Source organism: Bombus vosnesenskii, unplaced genomic scaffold (genome assembly GCF_011952255.1).
Source record: "Bombus vosnesenskii isolate JDL3184/JDL3185 unplaced genomic scaffold, Bvos_JDL3184-5_v1.1 scf7180000013314, whole genome shotgun sequence".
Classification (NCBI taxonomy): domain Eukaryota; kingdom Metazoa; phylum Arthropoda; class Insecta; order Hymenoptera; family Apidae; genus Bombus; species Bombus vosnesenskii.
Window position 1 is genome coordinate 2545032 of NW_022882960.1, and position 25478 is coordinate 2570509.

The window sequence follows — 25478 nt, forward strand, 5'->3', positions numbered from 1 at the left end:
CAATTCGTAAAAAATAATTACTATACGTAATGAAGAACAATGAAATCAGTAGCTAAAAACCGAGAGACGATTAGTGCCGGTGGTCAAGAATTCTCCGATCGAAAGCAAAGTGGAGGAACTGGAAAGGAGCGCGATCAACGATTATTCAGATCGCTCCTCTCTCTCGTCCTAGTTTCTTTGTTTTATGTTTTCTACGTTTATCCTCGCGCATGCCTTTTATTTGCGTTTTTTCGGTCGACCAAATCAACAAACACGCGTCAAACGGTGCACTTCGTTAATTCTTTATTACTTTTTTTTTTTGTTCTTATTTTTATATTTTTTCTTCGGTTAAAATGTCTCTGCTCTCTACCCGGACCGACGTACTAATTTCATTTTACTTCGTTTCTCGTTAATTAACTCGTTAATTCGTTAGTATTGCTTAGTGTTTTATTGCTCTACGTTCGTACGTATGCGACAATCGCAATCGTTGCACGCGGTACACGGCGTTTTCGAGAAAACTCATGAAACAAACGTCACCATGCACGAAGGGGAGGGCGAGGACTAGAAAAGCTTTTTGGGATCGATCGATTTCTCATCCACTCGATCGTTGGATCCCTTCGAGAGGAAAGACCCCTAACGTTTTTTTAGAGTCTAAAATTTCCTACATCCCCCGGCGGAATCCAACGGTGAGCGTACGAGCGCTACGCGAAAACACAAAGTATAGTACAAGACGTGTTCATGTGTGTTCTGTTCTCCGGTGCTTCGTTTCTCCATTTTTTCTCGCGATTAATATTTCTTTTTTTTTTTTGCCATTTTTGCTTCTTTTTACTGTTTTGGCGGTGAGGTCGGCTACTCTGTACATGCAACGCGGTAATTATTTGTCGGCAATAATTAATACAAAAGGACTCGTTGGATCGTCGCGACAGCTCTTCCCAAGCTGGCACTGATCCACGCTCTTCTTTGTTCTCTCGCGATCGTGTTTCGCGTGTATTTCCTTCTTTTTTTCTTTTTTCAATCCCTCTATACTTTTCCTCTCTCCTTTTTCTTCCTTTTCGTTATTTTTCCGGGAATTATTCGGCGCGCTGTAATCGTTGCTTTCGGAGAAAAAGTTGGTCGAATGAAACGGAGGTCGGATTTTTCAGCCGGATTTCGCTGACACTCCCTTTTCGTTGTTTCGAAATGTTTCTTTGTTTTTTTTTTCTACAAAACGTAGTTCCAAGGATTTGCGTTTAATATTACGATAAAAGGATCCGCGAATTTCGATGTGTAATCGTTGCGTTGCTTACAGAGCGGGAGTTTCACACGCGTCACTAACACTACGTTTGTCATTCGGAGCGAAGGTCGTTGTTCGTTATATAAAATATACTTAAACGGAATTTCTTTTTAAGACTAGATTGGTGTTCCAAATGTTCGTTGCACGAAGCTTACTTGAGCTCGTTTAAAAGATATCAGAAGCTAATTAAGCCTTACGAAGCGCATTCTCCATCGTTAAAAGGCAAACCACGAAGCCACTGATTAGTCGATCTCTCCCACGATCGAACCGATAAATATTCAATTATTTTCTTTCGTTAAATTCTAAAATGGAAGCTGCCTGTTCGTTGGAACGTTCGAAGATATTGCTTTAGTTTAAAAGAGGCAGAATCGATGAATTTTTACGAGTCGCGAAATCCGACTGGTCGTGGCGCCAATTTTGAACGACGATCGCGAAAAACGGAAGAGCGTGGTTAGGGTTCAGACGATCGAAGAAGTTTCTGCCGAAGCAAATCATCGTTTTCCAACACGTTAAAACTTCGATGTTCGCCTCTATATGTATAATTATATAATTCGTTGTGTCGAAACATTGCTTTTGACCGTACGCGTCGTCATTATTACTTTTTTTTTCCTTACTCGTTATATTGCTTCTATAAAATATGTGTATAACAAAGTTACGCATCTATTACTCGAATCTGCTCTAAATATTACGTGTAACGCGCTTCGTGTCGTGTGTCTGTGTATATTTGTCTGTTTCTCCTACGTGTTCTTATGTATACCTACTGTGTAATGTAAATGTGTACGCGTGTGAACGCGCTTAGAATATTACTTTATTTCGATTCGAGCTTCTATATAACCGATCGTGTAACATCGCTGAAAACTGTGAACACGTTGGAAGTATTGCAAATACGACGACCTCGAGGCAGCTCGATCGATGTCCACGTGTCGTTAACACGTTCTATGCCACGCATCACTGTCGATGACTTTCTCTTCTTTTTTTTTCTCTCTCTCCCCGTTCTTTTATGGGAACCGTGTTCTTCTGTGCGAGGTAAAAATAACGATGAGAAAATTGATGGAATTAAATATTTGAAAAGTTGAGGAGTTCTGCGAACTGTCGTTCGTAAGAATGAAACGGTTTTGCATGACGTAGAGCGTATTGGGATGGTCGAGGTACACGGTGGCGAGCAAGGAAATTTTTGACATCTATCGCATTATTATTTCGTCCGGTATAATTCTTATGCAATGTATGGCGTAGAATCTTCGAATTTTTTACTAATTTCTATGAAACAAACGGGAGATTCATTTTTCTCTCCTGCCTATTTAATAATTAGCCCGATTTTGTCTACTCGAGCACTTCAGATCCTTCACATATGGTCTACATAAAATTGAATTTCGATTTTTGCTTTTCTATGTCTTTCTTGAAAAGGCTGCTACTGATCAAATACTCCCTTGTCCACTACTCAACCGCAAAAGTTACCATCAAACGGCCGCCAAGAGATCTAACAATCAACGTGAGAAAAATGAAAACAAGTTACACGAGCCAGTTATATACAACCTCCTTCCTTATCGTCGAAAGAAACGTACAGGCCTGCACCGGCGCCTGTATCGAGAGTATCCATCATCCGTCGATCGCCCTGTGGTCGAGTGTAATTGTGGTCCAACCGTGGAAGGAGCCATCGAAAAAAGGAACATGGGAGAGGGCCGATCGTCTCGAGATTCGATCCGATGCTCTTCGGAAGAAACGAAGTGGTCCGGCGACGACTGTACGTTTCAACGAGAGCGACGAATCGATCTCTAGACACGATTCGATACCCGTGTCGCCAATGCATTGGCATTAGGACGCTGAGGACGAGCGTCGATGCAGGGTCTCGCGGGGGAAAGGATTTGGGGAGAATCGAAAACCGGCCGGAAATTTCGTTAGCTCGTGGTTAAGTCGAGCCTTCTTCTAATTGAGTCGTTATTGCACCGAATCTATCGTCTTTTAATTTCCTTTCAATAATCTGCTTCGTTATCGTCGTTATTATCGTTATATCGTGGTGTGTGTCCCCCTTGGTTTGTTATATGCGTGTACGTGTGTAATTCTTGTTTAATCCTCGAAGAATTTTCTTTTTATTCGTTATTTCATTTAGGCAGCTAAGTATCAATAAATAGTGTGTCTCCGTAACGAGCTCGCGACTAGAACCGTACGCGCTAGTAAATATACTATATATATAATAATAATATAATATATAATATAATAATATAATATCATAATGTATTAGATATAATCGACTAGAGTGACTAGACTGCAGTGTGGACGTCACCGTTCGACGTGTTCTTTGTTCTCGTTTCTTTCATCTCATCTTTTTTTTTTTTCATCGTTCTCTCCTTTATCCATCGTCGTTTCATCTTGTTTTTTATTCTTCTTTTTCTTTCTGCTCGTTTTAAGACTTAACATTATTGGACGTTTTTATTAATGTTAGACATTATTTAAGAAACCGACACACTCCTATCATTTCCCCCTCTCTTCACCCTCTACCCATCTACCATTAGGTTACTCCTCTCTATTATCCTTCATTTTCTCTACTGGCACTTTTCTACTTAAAACCTACGGCAAACCTTTATTCTTTCTCCCTTTCTCCCTCCTCATCCCCGTCAATCTTCTTCCATCGATCTTGCCTCGTCGTCCCGGTTAGCCGGGCGTCGCTGGGAACGACCGCTAGCTCTCCCTAGCAGCGGTCTCTAGGGCGTCGAGGCGCCTGGTCGTGGTCTTCCTGTCGTCGAAGCGCTGCTACAAACCACGATTGTTGCTCTGTTGATGTTGCGTCGTCGCGTTGCTACCATTGGTAGTAGGTTGCTGTTGTTGCTGTTGTTGCGGCGGCATCTCGTCGTCGCGTAAACAGGCGGACTCCAGGTGTTTGTTCAGATAGGACTTGAGAGCGAAGGTTTTGTGGCATCTCGAGCACTCGTAGTTCTTGTCCGCGGAATGCGTCTGCATGTGGGCACGTAGATTCGACCGATCGGCGAACGCTTTGCCGCAATGCGCGCACCCGTATGGCTTCTCTCCCGTGTGACTTCTCAGATGGCCTTGTAGCAGCCAAGGCCTGGAGAACATCTTGCCACAGACGCCGCAGCTGTGGGCCAACTTGTGGGTCAGCACGTGCATCGCCAGGGCTGGCATGCTCACGTACGCTTTGCCACAGTGAATGCACTTCTTTGCCGATTGAGAGTCGAGGCTGCGATGCGTCTGTTTGTGCCGGGACAGGTTCGACGAGGTTGCGTACTGTTTGCCGCACTCCGTGCACGTGAACTTTGGCCTATCCGGCTGAGCAGCCTCCTTGTCAGGCACCGCGGCGCCATTTGTATTCACACTGCGACGCTTCGACCGGCCATCCGACACGAAGAATGCTTCGTACGTGTAGGCCACCGTCTTGCTGCCGCTGCTGGTGCTGTCGAGGAAGGAAAACACCGTGATTTATGATAAATTTGGAATTTTGTTCCGAGAGGTTAGATCGAGTTCGTGTAATGCCTATAATCGAGGTTGGTGTTTAAGATTTATTATAAGCAACGAGTAACACCCATGCGACAGATTCGTGAACCAGATGTACGCGACATGAGAGAGAACATATATACACGTATCCATATCGACGAACACAATACGTTATACAACAACATTCAAGCAATGTAACACCCATAACAAGCTATCGTGTATATATCACATACATACAGAAAGCTTATTGCGACATCGATTTGCACAATCACTCATCCATCAACCATATATTACATTCATCCTCTATAACGATCCAAGTATAGTATATATATATATATATATATATATATATATATATATATATATATATATATATATATATATATATATATATATATATATATATATACAACCCTACATATAAAGAGACTCGTCTACCTTTCGGTAGATTCGTCTACTTCTCAGTGGAATTGTCTACCGTGCAAAGATAAGAAGGTGGTTGGGCAAACGAATGCGTATCTGATTGGTCATTTCTAATCGACCCGATATAATCATAAAAATAGACACCCGTAGTGGAAGGACCTTGCCTTCTCATCTCTGTATAATACTTCTCAATAGAACCATATATTACATCAAATAAAAGAAAAAAAATAAAAATATTCCATCGCTTCTCATGGAAATGCCCACCCTGGATACTCACCCATCTCTTCCGGCGGAGCAATTTGCGTTGGCCTCCGCGGTGGCGGGCGACTGAGGCTGCGGGGTTTGCTCCTGTTGTCGCAATTGGTTAGTTTGCGAGCTGGGCACCGGTACCAGCACGGAGACAGGGATAGGCTGCGCGGTCGGCGCCGGCTGCAACTGTGTCGGCTGCAGCTGGCCTGTCGTCGCGACGCACGGTACCGTTGGAGGCGGAGGAGGCGGAGGCGGAGGCGATAAAGTGTGAATGAAGACCGAGTGCGTGGGCGCAGCCGGGGACGCGCTCAGGTCGAGGATCGCCTGCGCGGCGGACAGATCCTCCTCGGCCGACGTACGGATCTCCGATGTGCGAATCTCCGACGTGCGGATCTCCGACGTGCGGATCTCCGATGTGCGGACTTCCGATGTGCGGATCTCCGGCGTGCGGATCTCCGACGTGCGGATATCCGACATCGGCTGGAGGCTATATGGCCTGTAAATGTCCTTCTTCTTCGGGGGCAGCGATAACGCCGTCCCTGTGCTGGTGAAACACATCGAGAGGCTTTTCCTCGGGGGCAAACATAGCGAGGTGGACGACGACGACGGAGTTGTCATTGGGGCTGCTGGGTGTGGTTGGTGCAGGCTGGACCCGGTCATCACCGCGGCCAGCTCTTGAGGCGCGGCTGGAGGCGGCGGAGATGGTACCACTGGTCGGGCCAACTCCGCCGCTGAGCGCAGCGTCGCGTACTTTGGTGGTTCTTCGTGGTTGATCCATGACTCGTGCGTGTAACCTGCGGGTAGATTGGTTTTGGTAAATCGATTACGTTTATGAGGCACTTGGTGGATGTAGTGGCATTAATCGTCTAATAAACTTGCTTCGTTAAATGGGAAAGCTCGTCTCAGAGACTCGAACTCTTGTGACTTATCGTTAGTGGCGTATAACTTTTCAAATCTAGGTTTCTTGGTATAACTTGTATTTTTATGGAAGATACTTTCCAAGGTTTCGTCAGTTTTGTAACTTGATAGTTTAAGAGATAGGTTTTAGCATCTAATACCTGTTTGATGACATTATCTCATCAAGTTTCATACGTTAAGCAATATTTTGCTGCGTCTCATTCTTCTGATATTTTGCATATCGTATGTTTGATAACATTTAATGAATTCTCATTTGTGTTAGAAAATGTATCTTTTATAATCTACTTATTTATAAACTTGTAAACGAAGGATAAAATTTATGTATATTCCATTACATTTCTCAATTTTGATCGGGGAGGATTATCGAAATGCAAATTATCGATACAGGATTAACAATTGAAATTATCAATCTCGGCGTGTTGGTGCAGGTAACGAATTGGCTCAGTCACTGTCGGGGCTAAAATTAACACGGAATATTAAGTAATGAGGGATACACGGTCAATCAAACTTAATGGGGGATTCGAAGCTGATTAGGGACTGCTAATGAATAATGCAAATTGAAGGTTTCGCGTCTCGAAATTCATGCGATCGAAACTCGTATCCGTTGAGGGTTCAATGAACTCCTTTCACCCTTTCTAGTTGCAACGAATCAGATCGCTCGATCAGCTAAGTCCACTCGAAATAAACAACCCTAATTCCAGAAAAAAAATGAAATTAAAGCAGAAACAACCAGAATATTTTTAATCGAAAGAATTCCAGCTCTAGAGAACCAGCTCCATATTTTTTTTAATAAATCACAATTTGAATTGAAAAAAAGAATCATAAAACAAATTTTTTGAGTATTAAATATTCCAATAAATCGAAGACAAATATTGGATGTGTCTCTTTCTACGTCCACGAGAGAATGCGAGAGAGTGTTCAACGAAATTTTAATATATCTATTATAATTAATGCATTCATGAAAATATTATTTCTGTAAATTATAATATTATAATGGAATATCTGTATCATCTGGATCATCCATGGTGAAAAGTTATTTCAGTCCATAATAAAAGCACATGTCGTACTATGTGACTTCATACGGATGTTTGTAACTTTACAATTTAAGATTTATATGACTTCGTAATTGTTGCGCAATTTTCAGACCTTGCTCATATATATAACTAAAAATATATATAGACAGAAAATAAGAGACTTCTTACAACTAGGTACGATCTCTTCGATTCCGCGATAATACGGAAAAGCATTTTTCAATTAACCCGAAACCAGTCTGCAATATTCTCGCAGCAACGAAATTCTATCCAACACAGCTGAAATTTTGTCCATCGACGAGTTTTCGTATTCCATCCATAAAAGTTTCCTTTAATTTGGCCATTTCCGTGGCGAACGATTATTGGAAACGGTTGCTGGTTCGAAAATTAAACGCCACGAGGTTTTCCGATTCACAGGGTTGCGCCGCGTGGTCCGTCGTGAATACGAACGACGAATCGAGCCAAGCCACGAAATGACAGCCTTTAATTATCTTCGGAGGATTTTCTCGGCTGGAACGAGACACGTCGTCGGTGAAAATTAAAGGGCATCGATAGCGCGATACTTCTGTCTCTTTTTCTTCCTTGTTTCTCCCTTTTTACTTTTCGTTCTAACGTGTATAGGTGGCAGCCGGTTCACTCGCAACCCCCATGGCCCCTGCCATGAATATTTGAATTCGTGAATCACACGGAACCGGTGCGCCGTTTCATTTCCTGTTGCTGGCACGCGTCAGCTGGTCCCAGCATGTGCGATTGTTAACGAGAAAACGACCAAAACGAAGAAAAGGGCGATGAGTTTCTTTCTGTATTATACTAAAGGGTATCTGTTGCGTGTGTGTGGGAAAAATTTCTATGGAAGAGGACTAAACGTGTTGGTGTATACAGTGACGAAACGAGTGGATACTTGGTGTAGTCAAATATATTTAAAAGTATGTTCGCTCCATGATAATCGCTGTAAGATTGCTCGATACTCACTAATTAACTGACTCATACAAAGACTGACTGACTGATAACTGATAACTAACTGATTCGTGATTGACTACTGCTAACTGATTCTGGTTGATCAGACGGTTCGATAAAAATTGACTACTGATTACTGATCGACTCATTGTCTTAACGATCGTGTTCGTTTATTTATACTGGTCGTGGGAGTACCGGAAATGTTAAATTCAACTTGGGTTGACGGTTGCGCGTAGCGGCTATGTTGTTTTGTTCGAAGTTTGTTTATTATTACATTTCGTACATCATAACGGTGTTAATGTCCTGAGGCAAAACAACAACATGAGTCGCTCTGGATTTGCATCGTCCTCTGATTTATGTGCTGCTACATGTCTCTGTGACACGTGAATTTATCTTTTTTCTTTTTTTGTTAAGAACTTTTATATCTTTTTGTAGTTTTTACGATCTTTACACTTGTTTTATGATTTCTTTGTTGTCTCCATGATACGTGGGTTTATTCTTTCGTTGAATTAAAATTGAAGTGCACCTTTTGCATTGGTTTCATAATTTCTAAAATTTGTACTATATCATGACGAGTCAGGTTGTTTCATATTTTCTTCATGTTTCTTAATTTTATTTTGGTGTTTCGTGATATTTCTAAATAAGGATTCTCGACCTTTCATTGTCTATTTTTCGTAAATGGCGGTCTGACGCTTACAAGAGTTCTGTTGTCACTGGCACATGACAAATGTCAAGATAAAATATTATCCAGCGTTTATCTACGTCATCTATGTTTAACTACGCAAGAACATGCCTAAGCCATCCATTAAAACTGTCAATCGATAAAAACGTAGAAATTTTAACGGAATCTAGCGTCTGAAATCTAGCAAATCTGAAATCTACCTCGTAAAAATAGCTTTTATCCAAGGACAATTGTCCCAATTTTCGCATCCATCATTTTCATTAAAAATGTCAACATTATTTTTCCCCTATGTTGATCGATGACTAAACTAAACAATGAAATTCAACAACAACGCCCCATACATTGTCATTAACTACAACTGGTATCATTGGAACATAATCGACCACCGTAATTTCACTTCAATTTCAATTCGACTACTTGATCTCGGATCATCTATTGTAGTTCTAATTCGTATTTTATACCCTATCTTGTAACAAATTCTTCGTCGCAGAAAACAAACTGAAACAAAGTACAGAAACACTCAAGTATCGTCGACAATGCCAATTACGAGTTAAAAACACGTGTTCCATTATTTCTCAAACCTTCAATGAACAACTATAGCAACACCTTTCAACCGAGTCAAACTTTTCATTCGACGTCAGTTCGGCTCTAGTTGTGCTCTAAGTACACTTTCGGAAGAGTTCCACATAATGTTCAGCGAAACAGTTAAACGGTCGGTCCTTCCTTTTATTGCCAGTGTCCACGCGACAGGACACGCGACAGTTAGCCTTCGATGCCACGTTGCCTTCCACCGGACACGATCGATACCGCCGCTGCGACAATGTAACGCGACATTCGCATTGTTGCGAGTAGGACCCGAACACTGGAGCGCAGAAATTGCCTGCCCATGTCGCGGCGTCGTCAACCCCGTGTCTCTGTGCTTTTTACCGTTAGCTGCGCTCCTTCTCGAGAGACAAAAGTCGGGAATTCGTGCTATAATAAGTTTCAAAGTATTTCCTCCGGTACAAATATACAGGGTGGTTGGTAACTGGTGGTACAAGCGGAAAGGGGGTGATTCTACGCGAAAAAGGAAGTCGAAAATATAGAATAAAAATCTTTTTTTTAATTCTTTTTTTTTTTTAATTTTTCCATCGAGACAACGATCTACAGTGAGATCCATTATAACGTGCCGCACGCGTACCGAGCGAAAATTCAAAGTCGATTTTCTCGAAAACAAAGCCTCAAACGAAATATTTTTATTCTATATTTTCGACTTCTTTTTTCGCGTAGAATCACCCCCTTTCCGCTTGTACCGCCAGTTACCAACCACCCTGTATGTGTCGAAATCGTTTTCACGCTAAAACTTAACACAGCTTGAGATTAACTTGGTTCTTATGCTTTTCCTTTTCTCACTAGCGATTCGTGCATACGAAACGATTCGGAAATTCTTGTTGTTTTCCAGTAGATTTGTCAAGCGGCCTACCCGGTCGCAATCGATGAAACGTGCTCGTTGATTGTACAATGCAAATTCGTCTTTCCGTGTGCATGTCACGATACGACTTGGTTCGTCGGTGTTCGCGGTGATTTGTGTAGGTTTGGACGTTAGGAATAAGTAATGAGAAATTGGAATTGGGTAATTTCTTTTTTTGAAAATGTATTACGGTTCTATTATCTTTGCCATCATTGATCGTATAATACAAATATGTTTCACGATCGTAGCGCGATATGATTGGATTCGTCGATGTTTCCGATGGTTGATCGTGAACGTAAAGAATTTAGATATGAATGAGGAACGAAGAATATTTTAGCCTTCGGTGAATCATTCCTCGTTTCGACAAATTATTGTTTTGAGAAGAACTTTCTCGTAAAATCAAAATTAATGTACGTATATTAACGAAGATTATCTCGTATCTTCCCGAAAGTTAAGAAAGTAGATTGATTGAATTAACCTAATCCCAGATTCGATGTGACGGGAAACTTTTATGCATCATTAAAACAAATTACATACGATAAAAATGTAACGTCGCTAACTATTCATACGACACTTGTTGCGATCGTAATGCTTTAAATCTACTTCAAACTTAAACCAACTAAAACAACGAACAGGCAAACTTTAATTTGCTCTTCGAATAAGATGATAATACGATTCGTACGTAAAGCCTAGAAAATTGCATCAACGATGGGATTGCAGGAAGGTCTTCGGCAAACAGAAGCTAGTTTATTCCGCAAATGCAACAAATCGCGGAAGGTGTTGACCCCGTTGCAGCGTCGAAAGCCGGGCTCGTCGAATGGCAATCCTTAAACCGATAATCCGCACGTACTCAGCGGATTTTCAAAATCGATTTCCTCCCTCGTGCGAAGCTTTCGAACCGCGTAAGACAGAGAAACTCCTATTCCTTCAACTTCCATTCTCGTCACGAGGATTTATCCCCCTCCCTTCGTTGACCCGATCCTTTGATCCCAACACTAGCGCCATCCAGCCGCGATAATCATCGTTCGTCAAGCAGCACTGTTAATTACGCGATCATCCTGCCTAATTGTCATCGATCAGTCAGACTATTCCTGCTGATTTTCGACGAACAGTAAACGCTCTATAAACGAGATCTTTTCACTGCTAACAGCAATTTTGATTAATTCGTACTTATTAAATTAACGAAATTATAGATACGAATACTCAAAGGTATGTAACACAACAAAAATTAATTAGTTTCAAGTATAACTTTTATCTCAACGAAACATGGTTTTTCATATTTTTGGACGTGGATTTTGTTAGAGTATCATTATTCACATTACGTTACGTTCTAACGGGACGAAACTGTCGCTGAAGTTGCAGGAACAATATGCTGTATCATTCGTGGACAATACCGTGACACATATCGCACATATAAAGTCGTATTAGAGGTTCTTTAAAGAAGATTCGACAAAACATCCATAAAACAAGTCCATGCTACTTTAAGAAGTTCGAGATTCATAAACAACAAGGATTACCGGATCGTAACGTCTGAATAATGGAAAGGGAGCCGTTGATATCAACAGATGGCACCTCAGCGTGTGCAGATATCGCAGTTTTTAAGAACGAGGAATCTTCTTACGTACGATATTAAAATCTCTAGCTTCGACAAAGGTCGAGGACGACCGTTCTACGTCGCTCCGTCGTTCCTCACGAATACGATAAACTATCAACACCGAAAAAAAAAATGATTTAGCGCCGAAAGCAAAGAAGTCGGATGAGAATTAACAGGAGAACCCTGTTGACACGTAAATCTCTCGATTGTGAAAAGAAGGCGAATAAAGAGCAGCGCTTTGACGAATCGCAGGGGGTCTATTTCCTCGGTGGGCCGACAGCAGAAGAGGGGTAAGGGGCGGGCGTGACAGCAATAAATCAGAAAACCGTGGCCGACGATCGATCAACCGGCGCGCATCTATTATTGGCTGAAATAAAAGGAAGTTAACACACATACACACGCAAACCTATACGTACACTTTCAAACACACAGAAAGGAAGATGAGAAAGAGAAGGTAAGCGAGAGAAAGGGAGAGAAAGAAGAGAGCGGTCGTGTCTGGAAGTGCATTTCATCAACGGCCTAGGGATAGACAGAGACCGTGAGTGGAAAGAGGGTAAGAGAGCGGGAGGGTTGAAGGAGAGACAGAGGGGCCAGGGGAGAGGGTGAGAATCAATAATGTCGAATGAACGCTCTGCACGCTCCCACGAGTCTGTTGATTCTAGCCTTTCAAAGGGCGACGTAAGGTCCTTTTTGCTATTGTTATTCGCCGATCGTTCCGAACCAGCCGTGCACGCTACATTATCGGTAGCATATTACACAAGATATTGAACCGTTTGAAAGAGATTGATAGAATAATTTCGATGGAAAGGCCGATAGATATTTTCCAATTTTTTGAAGAATGATACAAGGTTTAACGCGGTTGTTCGAGGCTTGTTTGAATTCGGTGAGGATTCCGGAATTGTTGGGAACCGCTGCGACGAAAAACGCGATGTGACGCGCGTTTGCGCAACGCGCGGAGCCGCAGTGGGTGTCAAGCGAGCGCGTCCGTTTCGCGAGTCGCGATAATAAAGCTGGCAATTAGCGTATCCGCCGACACGGATCCGGGCCGCCGATGATTCCGAAAATTCTGGCTGCGACGTTTTGGAAAATTCGCAGACCTAACTTTTCTTTTTCGGAATAAAAACCAAATCCGAAGGTGATTCGAACGTAAGCCAGACTTTGCCTAAAATTAATTCGAATCTTCTGATTTCGAATCCAAGCCATTCCTTTAATTGTTCGTCATCCACACAACTTCGTGGAATTATTAAAAATATCGCATCGGAATTAACTTAAACCTAGCATAAACTTGATTCAGACTAGTTATTCTTCGAACCAACATGTTTTTTTAATGCGTAATTCAATTGGTTACGGAGCAATAAGTCGATCAAAAATAAAAGGATTTCTTTCTGAGCTTTAATACTATCTAAAGCTATTTATTTCCGAGGCTGATGATTTCGTACAATTGCGAGTGTTTAGCGAGGAATACAATCGTTCTAAAATATTATATTTTGTCCGGCATTTAATAATTTGTTCGCATCGGTTAACATTATAAATTAGACGGACGTAAACATTGTGAAAAGAGAATCATATGATAGGAGGGAAGCGTGAGAAGCAGCCCTTACAATGAGGCATTACGTGACCGCGAAGAAAATGCAGCTCGTTTATTCGTGTGTTGAGAGTCACAGTAAAAGGAAGCCGTTTAATCGATGCCACGTCGTTCTTACATATTTTCGACCTGAATTCTGATCTGACAAGGTCGCGTTCGACGATGTATAAAATCGAACACTGGATGAAAGGTTACGAATAAATTATATCCAGGGAATTACAGTTTTCTCTCACGATTTCCAATGACGAGCCAAAATATTTCTCCAATAACGGTAATATCAAAATAACGATAAAAATAGAAATTATTTCATCGGTGATAATTATTAAAAATTATAAAAATAATTAACCATTTGATATGTCATATTCAAGAATCAGAACAATACAAACGGATATTTATTGAAATTCTTCTCAAACGATATTTATTCGAGGATTGGAATAAAACAAGAGGACACGTTTACCGGTATGCAAATTCCGCGATAAGAACGATGAACGATCGTTGTTTTGTTTTTCATAAATTCTACGTTGAATCACGACCACGCCGTCGCGGCGTCGTGGTGGTACACGTGTTACATAACACTTCGCGCCATGTTAAAGACCCGACGGTCGGGCGTTATAATCGATAACTGAATTCAATTAACAGCTGCTTTCGCGTGAATTTTTTGCAACCAACTGATCAACGTGATTGTTAAAAAGAAAGAGAGAGACAAAAGCGAGCGTTTTCATTGCGTAACAAAGGATAACAAAAATACGTCATAAGCCAAGCAATCGAAGTGCTTATAGCTTTAATGGGATATAAATAAACAAGTAGATGAAATGTCCAACCCCATGATAGACAAGGCACGTATTTTTTATGTACGCGTTCGTTCGAGTCAACTTGTGGAATGCACTCAACATGTACCCTGTTTGTTGTTGGTTTTCCAACTCGTCGTTGTTTGAGTTTCCAGCTAAAACATGTATTGTTCGTGAAATTGCTCGTTCTCGAAGAGGGTAGCCTCGAAATGCTAGTAATTTCTGTTTCGAGTAGCTAATTTTGTTCATCATCGTGTCCCTTCTAAACAATGGCTCGTCGAAGTAGTTTCAAAATATCGCAGACGTCTCGAAATAACTAATGAATCCAGACTTTGGATTTCGATTGGAAATGGAGTTGCTAATACCAAGATCTGACCCAAATTGCACATTGAAATGTTTCTCCTACTTTATGAATGTAAAGTTAATTCTGTGCGCTCTCTCTGTGGCGGTATTTTAAACGTGCGATTCAGTTAGTGCAGAGCAGAGCAGCAATATTCAATGCACTTTCAAAACGTCCTACCATCTCTACAGATAAACAGAAATAAATAATGCAACTGGTAATTTTATTGGGATTTTAAGGCACGAAACTACGAGAGTTCAAGAGATTTGGTTTCGGATATTACGAGTTGTACCACTTATTATTAGCTGAAATAAATACGGGAAATTCTTATTTCTTTGGAATCAACGAATAATTTATCCGTATGTTCGTTCGTATATTTTAGCCGTGAAGAAAAATAATAAGTAGAGATCGTCGATATTAACGAGAGTCTTTTAGGATGAAAAATTTCAGGCAGAGGTACGTAAAGCGAATCAGAGCGCGTTTGCCGAAAATCCGATGTCCCCGTTTGTCATAACGCGAGATCTGTCTGAGAGACACAAGAGAAAAGGCGGTTCCAAAAAAAAACACAGCCGGACGCTTTGTTCGTAAAAGGAACGTGACCTAAATGGGACGAGAGGGAGAGCGAGGAAGAGGAATCATTCCTCCCCTTTTGCTTCGATCCACCCAAAGATCCGCAGTAGAATCAACGATCGGCCTGGCGGGTGTGTCGCTGAACGCGTGAACGTGTCTGTGCCTACGTCTATGTGCGGGCATGTGTACGTGTGCACGTGTATTCATACGTGTGCGTGCGACGCATGGCCAGAATCCATCGCACGATCGCGAGCTAAACGAGGAAAATCATTAAATCAAGAGGGATGAAGAGGGGTTAGTCGGTCGAAGGAGACGTTGTCCACACGATAGTTATCTCGCATCCGTTTCTGCGAGTCCCATGGGGAGCATGCCTCGTGTTATCGTCGCGGTAGAGTACCGCAATTTCTCTATAGCGCAGCCGATCGGCCAATCGGCGGGTGTGTCACCCCCGTGGCTCGACGCATGGCCAGACTCCAGGGTCCAATCTCGGAGGGTAAAAGAGTCTCTGTGACCAGTGGTGGCACGGTCCTCTCCATCGCAATTCGCGATGCTACGCGCGAGATTAGAATCCATGGAATCTGGGCAATGTAGGGCGTGGCACGAAGATGTAAATAGAGGGTAGGCTACGATGATCTAGCGTTTATCGTAAATGAGATGATCGTGTAATTCCTTCAAGGGATTCTTCTTAACCTAACACGTGGAATTTTATATTAGGCCAGATTTAAGGGATAGCTGGTTGCTTTCATATACGTATTCTGACGACCAGTTTCAACTGATAACACTAAAGATTACCTACTCACCATGATAATACAGAGCACCAGATGCGTTCAGTGGTGGTGGACTAGGTGCAGTGGCACCAGCGGTTGGACTATGCGGACCCCAACAGGTCTGCTGATGATCGACTTGCCTGCTATCCGTATCCCCAACCACGTCGATCTCCTCGTCCTCTGGCTCATGCCTGTGTTGCCTCTTCTCTAATGACGCGGAAGTCTGCTGTATCCCGTGGTTCCCCTGCTCCTGTAGAATGTTCGAAGGATCGTTCTGTTCTTCCTGTGGATCGTCGACACGATCCGGCCACGGGTAGGCCTTCCATTTCTTGGCCATGAGGCAGCGCGGCATGTTGACGCAGTTGTGGTGTTCCGTAGCCGTTGCAACCACGGGTTCCCCGTGCTTCGTTCACCAGGTGTTGATCACTCGGCGCCGGCGACGACGATGATCCTGACGTAGTATCCCTGTCACGAAAAACCTCCGACGTTGTTACACCACTACCAACACCCTCACCAACCGCACCAAACGCACCACCGTACCGACGACGATCGACGATCCCGAGGACGTCGAGGACGTCGAGGACGTCGACTAGCGCGACGCCTAGCCCGCCACCGGCACCGCTATCGCCGGTATCGCGTTCCTCGTTACACCAGCCGTCGACCACGACGATGCGGTCGTCGATGTTGCGACGCCGTCGCCTCCGTCGCCGCCGTCCGTCACTCAGCGCCGTCCGTATCTGTAACCTGCCGTTAACCTCTCCCCGGATGATCGAGCTATCCGTTGACGGTGCCTGCTGCGGCTTCCTCTTCGTCCTTCCTTGCTCACGTTGGGGCGTGATCTGCAGCCTCGTCATCGGCACAGCGAGGGCAGCTCCTTCGTAGGATGCACCGCCACCATGCCAGCCTGTTCGCACGAGAACCCTCCTCGACTTTTCCGGCCTCACCCCTTTCTGTGATTCGTACTAGCAAACTCGCGTTTTCTTTTTCTCTCGGTACTACCACTAGACAACTACTATGCTACTACTTGATCAGGTTGATGCCTACTACCGATTTTCCTTGTATCTTCGTCTGTATTCCTCTTCGTTCTTACTCCGCTCTTCTTTATTCACTCGCCGTCCGTCCACGTCTCTCGATCCTCTTTCATCAGCGTGCCTCTCTTCAATGTTTGTACATATATATGTATGTATATGTATACGTGTATAGATATATGTTGTTCAGTCCTTCCGTCCCCTCGTGCAGTACAGTTTTTCTCACACGACGACTACTACTAACTTCCGTTGGTTGGCTAACTGAGTGGACCGACTGACTGACTGACTGACTGACTGACCGTCTGTCCGTCCGTCCGTCTGTCCGTCCGTCTGTCTGTCTGTCCGATACTCTCTCGGTCGCTCCCTGTCGCGGCTCTCGCCAGTGACAGGGGGTGCCCTCGAATACGATCACAACGACGGGGTGCGACTGTTTAGTCGGTGGCGCTGCCGCTCCGTCGCTTATCCCCTACCTTACGTTATTTTCTCTCCTCGTCTGGCTTCAACTACCAATTCCACCTCTCGTTTCGACCACAACGGAACTAGGAACCCCCGTCGTCCCTCCGTTGCGGCTCCCCTTGAGTCAGCATCGGGGGGCGGCGCTGCAATCGCTCCACTGCCACCGCCGTCGCCGCCGCCGCCGCTGCTGCTGCTGATGGTTTCTGCTGAAGCAAGGGATGGCTGCGCAACCCCTCGAGGGTGCCGATGCTAGTTCTCGATTCCTGCAGGCCTTTTGATTGTGTGCGCGCGCGACCTCCACGTTTGCGCGAAACGCGCGTGTGTGCATCGCCATTGGCGTAGCCACGCTTCGTTGGCCTTTAAGAGTATCTTTTAGCTTGTTACTTCGTGGAATTTTATAACAATTAGGAGATGATTACTCGAAAAGATTGTATGTTAGAGAAATTTCGGAAGAACGAGACGTGGTAGATATTTCATGCAGAGGCTGGGTCAATAAGGAAAAATGTCTGGAGTTCGAGGAAAACCCTGTTGATCGACGCTATTGCGCCCCGACGAGGGTGTACGCCAACAGATCGACTCTCTCTTTCCCGCGCACGCACACATTGTGCAAACTTGGATTTATGGCAGTCTGCCGCCATCGTATGCTTATAGTAGCCTGCAACTTTGGTTAGCCCAAATCATAGCTAGTCTAAACAGAAGTATGAACCACGCTGTTAGTATTCCATGCTTTCTCTAACTTTCTCATAAACGATGCTTATATACCTCCCTAGTTGCACGTTCCAAAAACCTCGAGGCCGTCCCCAAGCAACTTATAACTAAAACATATCAAATTAATTCACGTTCGATCGAGGCTTAATTTCCCCCCAGCCCGTAAATCCACCGAAACGGAAGCTCGTTCGAAACCGACCGTGTGTCACGGTGGAGGTTAGTGAACCCGAGCAAAAAAGAGAAAGAAAAAAAGAAACCGTGCACCGAAACCGTCCGCGAGGGATGCGTGTGCAAGTGGTCGGTGTCGAGGCCGCCGCGCCGTGTCGAATGTAGACATAGAGGAAAGATAGAGAGAAAGAGAGAGAGAGAGAGAGAGACAGAGACAGAGAAAGAGAAAGAGCGGAAGAGAGAACAGCTGGCCGGGCTGCCACGGGCACCGGCCTCGTTCCTCGCGTCACGACGAGTGTGTAAACTCCCAAGGGGGAGGCCGATGGTAATTCCTATGGAAGATTGGCTGCATAGTGGTGACGCTATGTCGCCCGATACGCGACGCGAACTTGTTGGTAGCGGGTTGATGGTGTTAGTGCAGCGTGTAGAAGGGACGGTGCGAGGGGTGAAGGGTAGCTGGCACACGTTGGGGTGAGATCTCGAATAGGAGAGGGTAGCCTCTATCTCCCCTATTCCGCAAAAAGGGGGAGAAAGTCGAGGGTGGAGGAGCCAGAAATGAGAATGTCGGCTAAAGTGGTGGGAGAACGAAGGTCCGCGCGAGGGTTAGCTGAGCTGATAGTGGGGACAGCGAAGCGGAATGGGGATGGCCACGCATGCGCTACCGATCAGCATCGACCCGACGTCTAGGCAACACCTGGTAGCACCCCACGTGCCACGTTAGGGTGGCACCAGCCACCCCGCGCACGCGATACCTCGTATCGAATATCACGCTGGCCTTCCTGTCCCGTCTACTGACCCACGCCAACGTCTTTCGTCGCTCTTACGGCTCGAGTTTTCGTAAATGGGATACAGACCAATCGAAACCGGTACATGGCACCTCCCCGTTAAACCGGTTTTGGGAACAAGAGGTTATCAACCTTCGGCGAATGGAAATTCGAAGTGGTCTTTCTTTCGTTTCTTATCGATTCCACAGGTCCGATCAATGGTCAAACACAATTGTGTATAGAAGGTTTGCGATAAGATCTTGTTTGCGGAGTACAATGGATTTCCTGAGATGGAGGACGATATGCGATTTCGCGAAATTTGGAAATTAGAGGGGCGGTATTAGGTATAGGTGGAGAGATTAAGCTCTGACTTGTAAACCTTGACTTTAGACATTGTGTTAATTCGTTACATGTTACATAGTATCGTTCTTTCTTACGTAATACGATAAATGATAACAGTTACTTTCAATTGTACTATTTAAAAAATTGTAGAAATATGATACGAATAGTTGGAAATCTTTCGATATCGAGGAAAACGGGATTTTTCGTTTTGCAAATTCTTTAAATCTCTCGTAAATGAATAAACATTCGCAATCTGATAACAAGAGTTCAAAAATAAAGTACATACATAGTTCCTACACACATTTGTCTTTGACGTTATCAACAATGTTCTTCGTATCACCTGTGGCCAAAGGCTCGTAAACTATCGGCTACAATTTCTGCCGGAACGAAGGAGTTCGGGGCGTCGATCACCCACGACAATATCGAGATTGGTTCGTGTTTTGCGGACAGATGTTTCGCCGCGTGTTTCAACGGAACTCTCCTCGTCGCCCGTGTCCTATTTACCGACTATTGTCGCTCTTCCAGCAGCGCGCAAACTTTCTAAATGGTGTCGCGTAATAACCGTGCCATATGACGAAACCGTGCCGCAACAGCTGATGCATCTCGATTTGCAAGATCGATCCTAGGATACGTATCTATCGTGAACTCGTCTATTTACATTGCAATAATCTGAAACCATGTTTGCAAAGTAGGAGCAATTGAGCCGTTGGATTGAATAAGTTGTTGCGTCGTTAAACAGAACGGAGTTTATTCGCTGAACACAAACCGTTAAATATCTCGAAAAATAAACGAAAAATACATGATTTAAACCGCTTTCATAATCAATGGCATATACAGGGTGGTTGGTAACTGGTGGTACAAGCGAAAAGGGGGTGATTCTACGCGAAAAAAGAAGTCGAAAATATAGAATAAAAAATTTTAAAAAAATTTTTTTTTTAATTTTTCCGTCGAGACAACGATCTACAGTGAGATCCGTTATAACGAGACGTGACAAAGTGCACGCGTACCGAGCGAAAATTCAAAGTCGATTTTCTCGAAAACAAAGCCTCAAACGAAAAATTTTTATTCTATATTTTCGACTTCTTTTCTCGCGTAGAATCACCCCCTTTCCGCTTGTACCACCAGTTACCAACCACCCTGTATATGTATTTTTTCTTTTTCCAGAAACTAGAAAAATTGTTGATTATGCAACAGAATTAAGTAGTATTAGTAACATATTGCGAAAAGCGTCGTAAAATACTAATTCAAGACATTTTTTATTTAGATCTTTTAGTTAAAGAACAGAAACTACTTTTGGTAGATATCGTTCAATATAGTAGAAACAATTGGAGCTATTCCATCGCTGCTCGTAAAGCATTCTAAAGCAATCAACACAAGTGCTTCTATTCTTACACGACCCTATCAATCCCTTTGCATTGGTAAATAGAACAGTCAAGCCCTTGCTCACCCTCTCTGGCATAATACAATCCTAACTACACGCTTCAAAACTCCTAATGCAAATAGCTTTCAGAGGAAAAGAAAATAATGAAAAATATCACTCTATCCTGTACAATGCACACGATCCCTGTTCCTTGCAGATCAGACATCTCATTTATTTTCTTTGCTTCAAGTATCTTTAAATTACTTGTGGTTTTTCAATCATTATAAATTATTTTCATGTTGAATGTTTCATTAAAAAAAAATTAAAACTTCGAGGCTACGTGCATAAATTTGTATCTTTTATCTTCAAAATTTGTTAGATTCAATCGATTGCCTTTTATTGTTTCTATCACAATTTGAACAAAAAATGCGAATATTTTTCTCGTTAAAAATTCTTAACAAAACAAAGATAAAGCATCTCGTCTACAATGTGTTAATAGCCAAACATGTAAACACATCTGCTCGTTAATAGTACTTAATTTAGGTCTATTTCATTTAACTGGATCGTATTAATTCGAAACGCGAATAACCGCGTCGAATTTGAGCTTTATCTCGCGTGGCATTCATCTTTCCGCCGTTATCTCTAATCAATCGCTAATTAAACGATGGCGCGAGCCACGCCACTTACCTTCGACCCGTGATTTATCCAGCTGGTGTGCGTTCACACTGCGTGTCACACCTACGCGCGTCTGCATGAGCTAATCTTGTTTATTGACCCGCCAACCGCTCTGTTTTTTTTTCGTCATTCGCACCTGCCGTCGCACGTGCACCGTATCAATACCCTAATCGACTCGAATCGCTTTTTATACAGAAAATTTCCTTATATAAATTTGTTATCTTTTTGTTCAAGATATTGTCATTTTGTCTTCTGTCAATTTCGAAATTTTATTCGATCGTTAAATTTGTATTTCATATCTGAATAACATTTTGAAGGTCGTCTAATATTTTCTTACGTTTTTCTGTTATCTCATAAAATAATTTTAGGTCAACGATATAAACGTATAAAGATACGTAAAGTTGATAAATGGTTAATGGATACGAAGCTAATAGAGAACACCTAATATCTAGATACACGAAGTAAGAATCGTTTCGTCTTATCTTCGCTATTAAAATCTTTTTAGTAACTCTTTTATTTATTTTTCTATAATCAAGAACAGTTGATGCTTCTACACCAGTATAAGAAGATTAAAAATTATTCGAAATGTCAAGTCCGTGGCGGCGAATTATACGCGCCATTAGCGATAATGTCCCTCCACTTTTCCTCCTACACCATTCTAATCGCCTAACGGGCGATTCTCCTCTAATCGATCGCCAAAATTAAGCTGCCTTGGCCACGGTTAGCTTGAATGGCTGGCCACACTGTTTGGCGCTGATCGCCAAGGATATACCTTAAAAACTTTAAAATGCTGACTTTTTGCGATCGTCAGAAAGAAATTTATCAAAGATAATGCCACAAAATGGAAGACATTTCCTTCCACGAGTCCCCCAAACTCATTTTGATTTCTGTTTAATGCCACGACTGTTTCCTTCATTTCTTTCTGAAAGGGAAGATGTTGGATTTATTTTGATAGAAATTTTTAATTTAATATTCAATTTCAAATTAAATCTCAGTGGAATATCTATTGACGAAGATGATGTTGCGAGACAAGTTGTAAGACAATGGTAACAAACATGATAACAAGTTCTGCGAGAATTTTCAAAATTACGATCACTGGAAGATTGTAAAAAACGCTTGTAAATCGACGAGCTTGTACAAAAGTATATAAAGTTTTCGTTTAAAAGTAGGATTCATAAATGTAAAAGCTGGCCTGTATATATTTATAAAATAAATTTTCATAGCAGAAATTCACAAATTTTTGTATAAAAATATGCAAATTTAAACACGTGGTTTCTCTCACAGGAAGCAACATGTGCACCCTCATATCTGGTTCATGGAACAGCCATATACTGACGGAAAATTACGTTGAATTAGGGTGTAGGGTATCGAAGTTCCTTTTCCCTGATGCCATATTTTTACGCGGACAACAGTTCATTACCGCGGAGCATGGAACAGCAGGGGCGCTCTGTTTCTGCTGAGCACGACATGCCTTGAAATTCCTAATCTGCCAGCAATCGCGGGGACAATCGGTTCGTTCCACTTCATTCCCCAACTCGATTCCGTCGAGTATTGCGTAACGTCAATCGTGTCTCCGGGATCGATCGCACTATCCCGGGCTCGTCCCAACGAAAACTGCTTTCGTAATCTAAATCCTGGCTCTTAGTAACAGGGCTTTCGGAGCGCCATCGCCAACAAAACCTTTGCTCTTTTTGAAAGTGAGCCAGAGGAATGAAAATGAAATGTTCTTTAAAAAAAGCTTGTGTAAAGCGTAAAGCGTGCACCAGGGTATGTTATACCAAATGATCGTAAAACGAACAATTCCTGCTAATAAGATCGAAATGCTACAACGAACGAAGATGTTCGATTCGAAACTTTGAATTTCTAAATGTTTGTAACTTCGAAATTTCGAATATTCGTAATACTCGCGTATTTGAAATTTTTAATGTTTCAAATCCTACAAATTCGAAATTTTGAACATTTGGAACTTTGAAATTTTGAATAATTGAAACTTTGAAAGTTTGAATATATTTCAAAATATTTGTAACTTCGAGACTACACAATTTTTGGAATATTTGAATATTCGAATATCTGAAATTTTGATTATTTGGATCCCATGGACGACCAAGGTCGATCATAGATGAGAACGAGATGTTTGAAACTCGGAATCTGGTCTATCAGATTGTCATTCTGTCGGCTTAACTGCAAATGTTCGCAGTGACGTACACTTGGAAGTTCAGTCGACGAGGTCGGTCGATTCGCGATTCTCGAGGGCCAAAGTGAATTTTCTAGTTACGTAGGCGGAGCTCGAACATATCTGGAACTTTATCTGATCCTTCTTACGCCGATCCCTTGGCATCCTGCCCTCTTGGCCCCGGCACCCGGTGGCGAAACGTCGAAATAAAGTCCGTGCCGTGTGAGATTACTCAATAACGCGTTCGACGCTTGTTGGAGGCCTGCGCTTCCAACATTCTACCCTCGTTGCGAGTATTGTATCTCGACTTTTCACCTACGGTTAATACATTCGAGATAAAACCACGTTTCAGCAGAGAAATATCGACTCTGTTCGTCTGTAGCGAAGAATAGGAACGAGTTGTGGAGAATCGAAGTATCTTTCGAGTTTCCTTTGGCATAAATGACAATAAATATAAAAAGTAATAAAATTGTGTAATTGTCGTCCAGTTTGTTTAACTATCACTGACTCCAAATTCGTAAATTTTTTTACTGAAAAATAAAAAAGAAAACGGAGTTCAAATATTTCAAACATTCGAAATTTCAAATATTCGAATACTTGAAGCTCCAAAATTTGATCGATTTAAAAACTCCAAAGATTCTTAAATGCAGAATTTCGCAGATATAGATATTCCAAAATTGTTCATATTCACACTAATTACAAACGCGATAGTATATTATACGTTTAAACTGAACACGTTGTATGTTAGATACAAAATAATGAAGAAGATTACGTGGTATTTGTACTTTAATAGTAGCTGTTTATTTTGGGGTTTCCGCGTGATCATTTATTTATAATATTGAAATGAAATTTCCCCTTCGAAATTGTTTTTGCAGTGGAAGTAAGAAAAATTGCGAGATAGTAACGCGATTAATAATGATGGCATGAAGTAATATTTAAACGTATACCGAGGGGATTGCTCTGAAAGTAACATGCTGCGGGGAATATTTCGAGCTTCGAGCTGAAGGGGTTGAAACGCAAAGGTGCACCGAATGCGCAACTGGTCGAAGCAATCTGCCTGCAGTATCTCTGCTTTCGACTAAAAAGAGTCGGTGCTTGTCACAGTTAGAAATTAAAAAGAAAAAAGAACGATAAAATAAATTATCGTGATAACTTGTGGAATTTTTTAATTAAAAAAATATCGACTAATATCTAGTGTTTCATTCGTTTACGAATTTATCTATAATTCTCTATAAAGACCTATTTATATCTATTTAGAAAACATTTATTTGTACAATATATTTACTTACAAAATTCAACGATGAAATACTCTTTTCATAAGTATCCTATCCTATTTGAAGAGAATTCGTAAAAATTCGGAAGTCGGTTGTGGAATAATTCCAAACTTTATGCAACCATAAAAACTCCTTTCATAGTGAATAAATACGTCCTCGAACCGGATACCGAATAATGACGGTACAATAAGCATCGTCGTATATCGGAACTCTCGAAACAGAGAGGAACGCCTAACAATTTGAGAAGCAATTCAATCGCCGTTTCGAACGCGAGGAATTCAGCTTCCTCTTTGCCCGTCTTCCTCCCTCGCCAGAAAATCAATTCGTATCTTCTATCGCTTGTCTCTTTCGAATCACTCGCAATAAAACATCATAAATTCCCGCGATAAAAAGCGTAATACGATAGACAGTCTACACAAATACATAAAGTAAAAAATATAGGGGAAATTTCAACGATATTCATAGCATTTCAGCTTA

General features: G+C 42.3%; 1 protein-coding gene across 2 annotated transcripts; it reads right to left on the reverse strand.

Moving 5' to 3' along the window:
• Positions 1-1169: 1169 nt before the first annotated feature.
• On the reverse strand, positions 1170-17666 carry LOC117235229 (zinc finger and SCAN domain-containing protein 21-like). 2 transcript variants are annotated; one of them, XM_033497064.1, is made up of 4 exons: positions 16594-17666; positions 16087-16518; positions 5400-6165; positions 1170-4658 (listed from the first exon to the last, which is right to left on the reverse strand). In XM_033497064.1, exons 2-4 carry the CDS (start codon positions 16403-16405, stop codon positions 4001-4003), a joined length of 1743 nt encoding a protein of 580 aa, XP_033352955.1. In that variant the 5' UTR covers positions 16406-16518; positions 16594-17666; the 3' UTR covers positions 1170-4000. The 2 variants fall into 2 exon arrangements, with proteins under 2 accessions (XP_033352955.1, XP_033352954.1); XM_033497063.1 differs by having other exon boundaries at positions 16586-17666.
• Positions 17667-25478: the final 7812 nt, after the last annotated feature.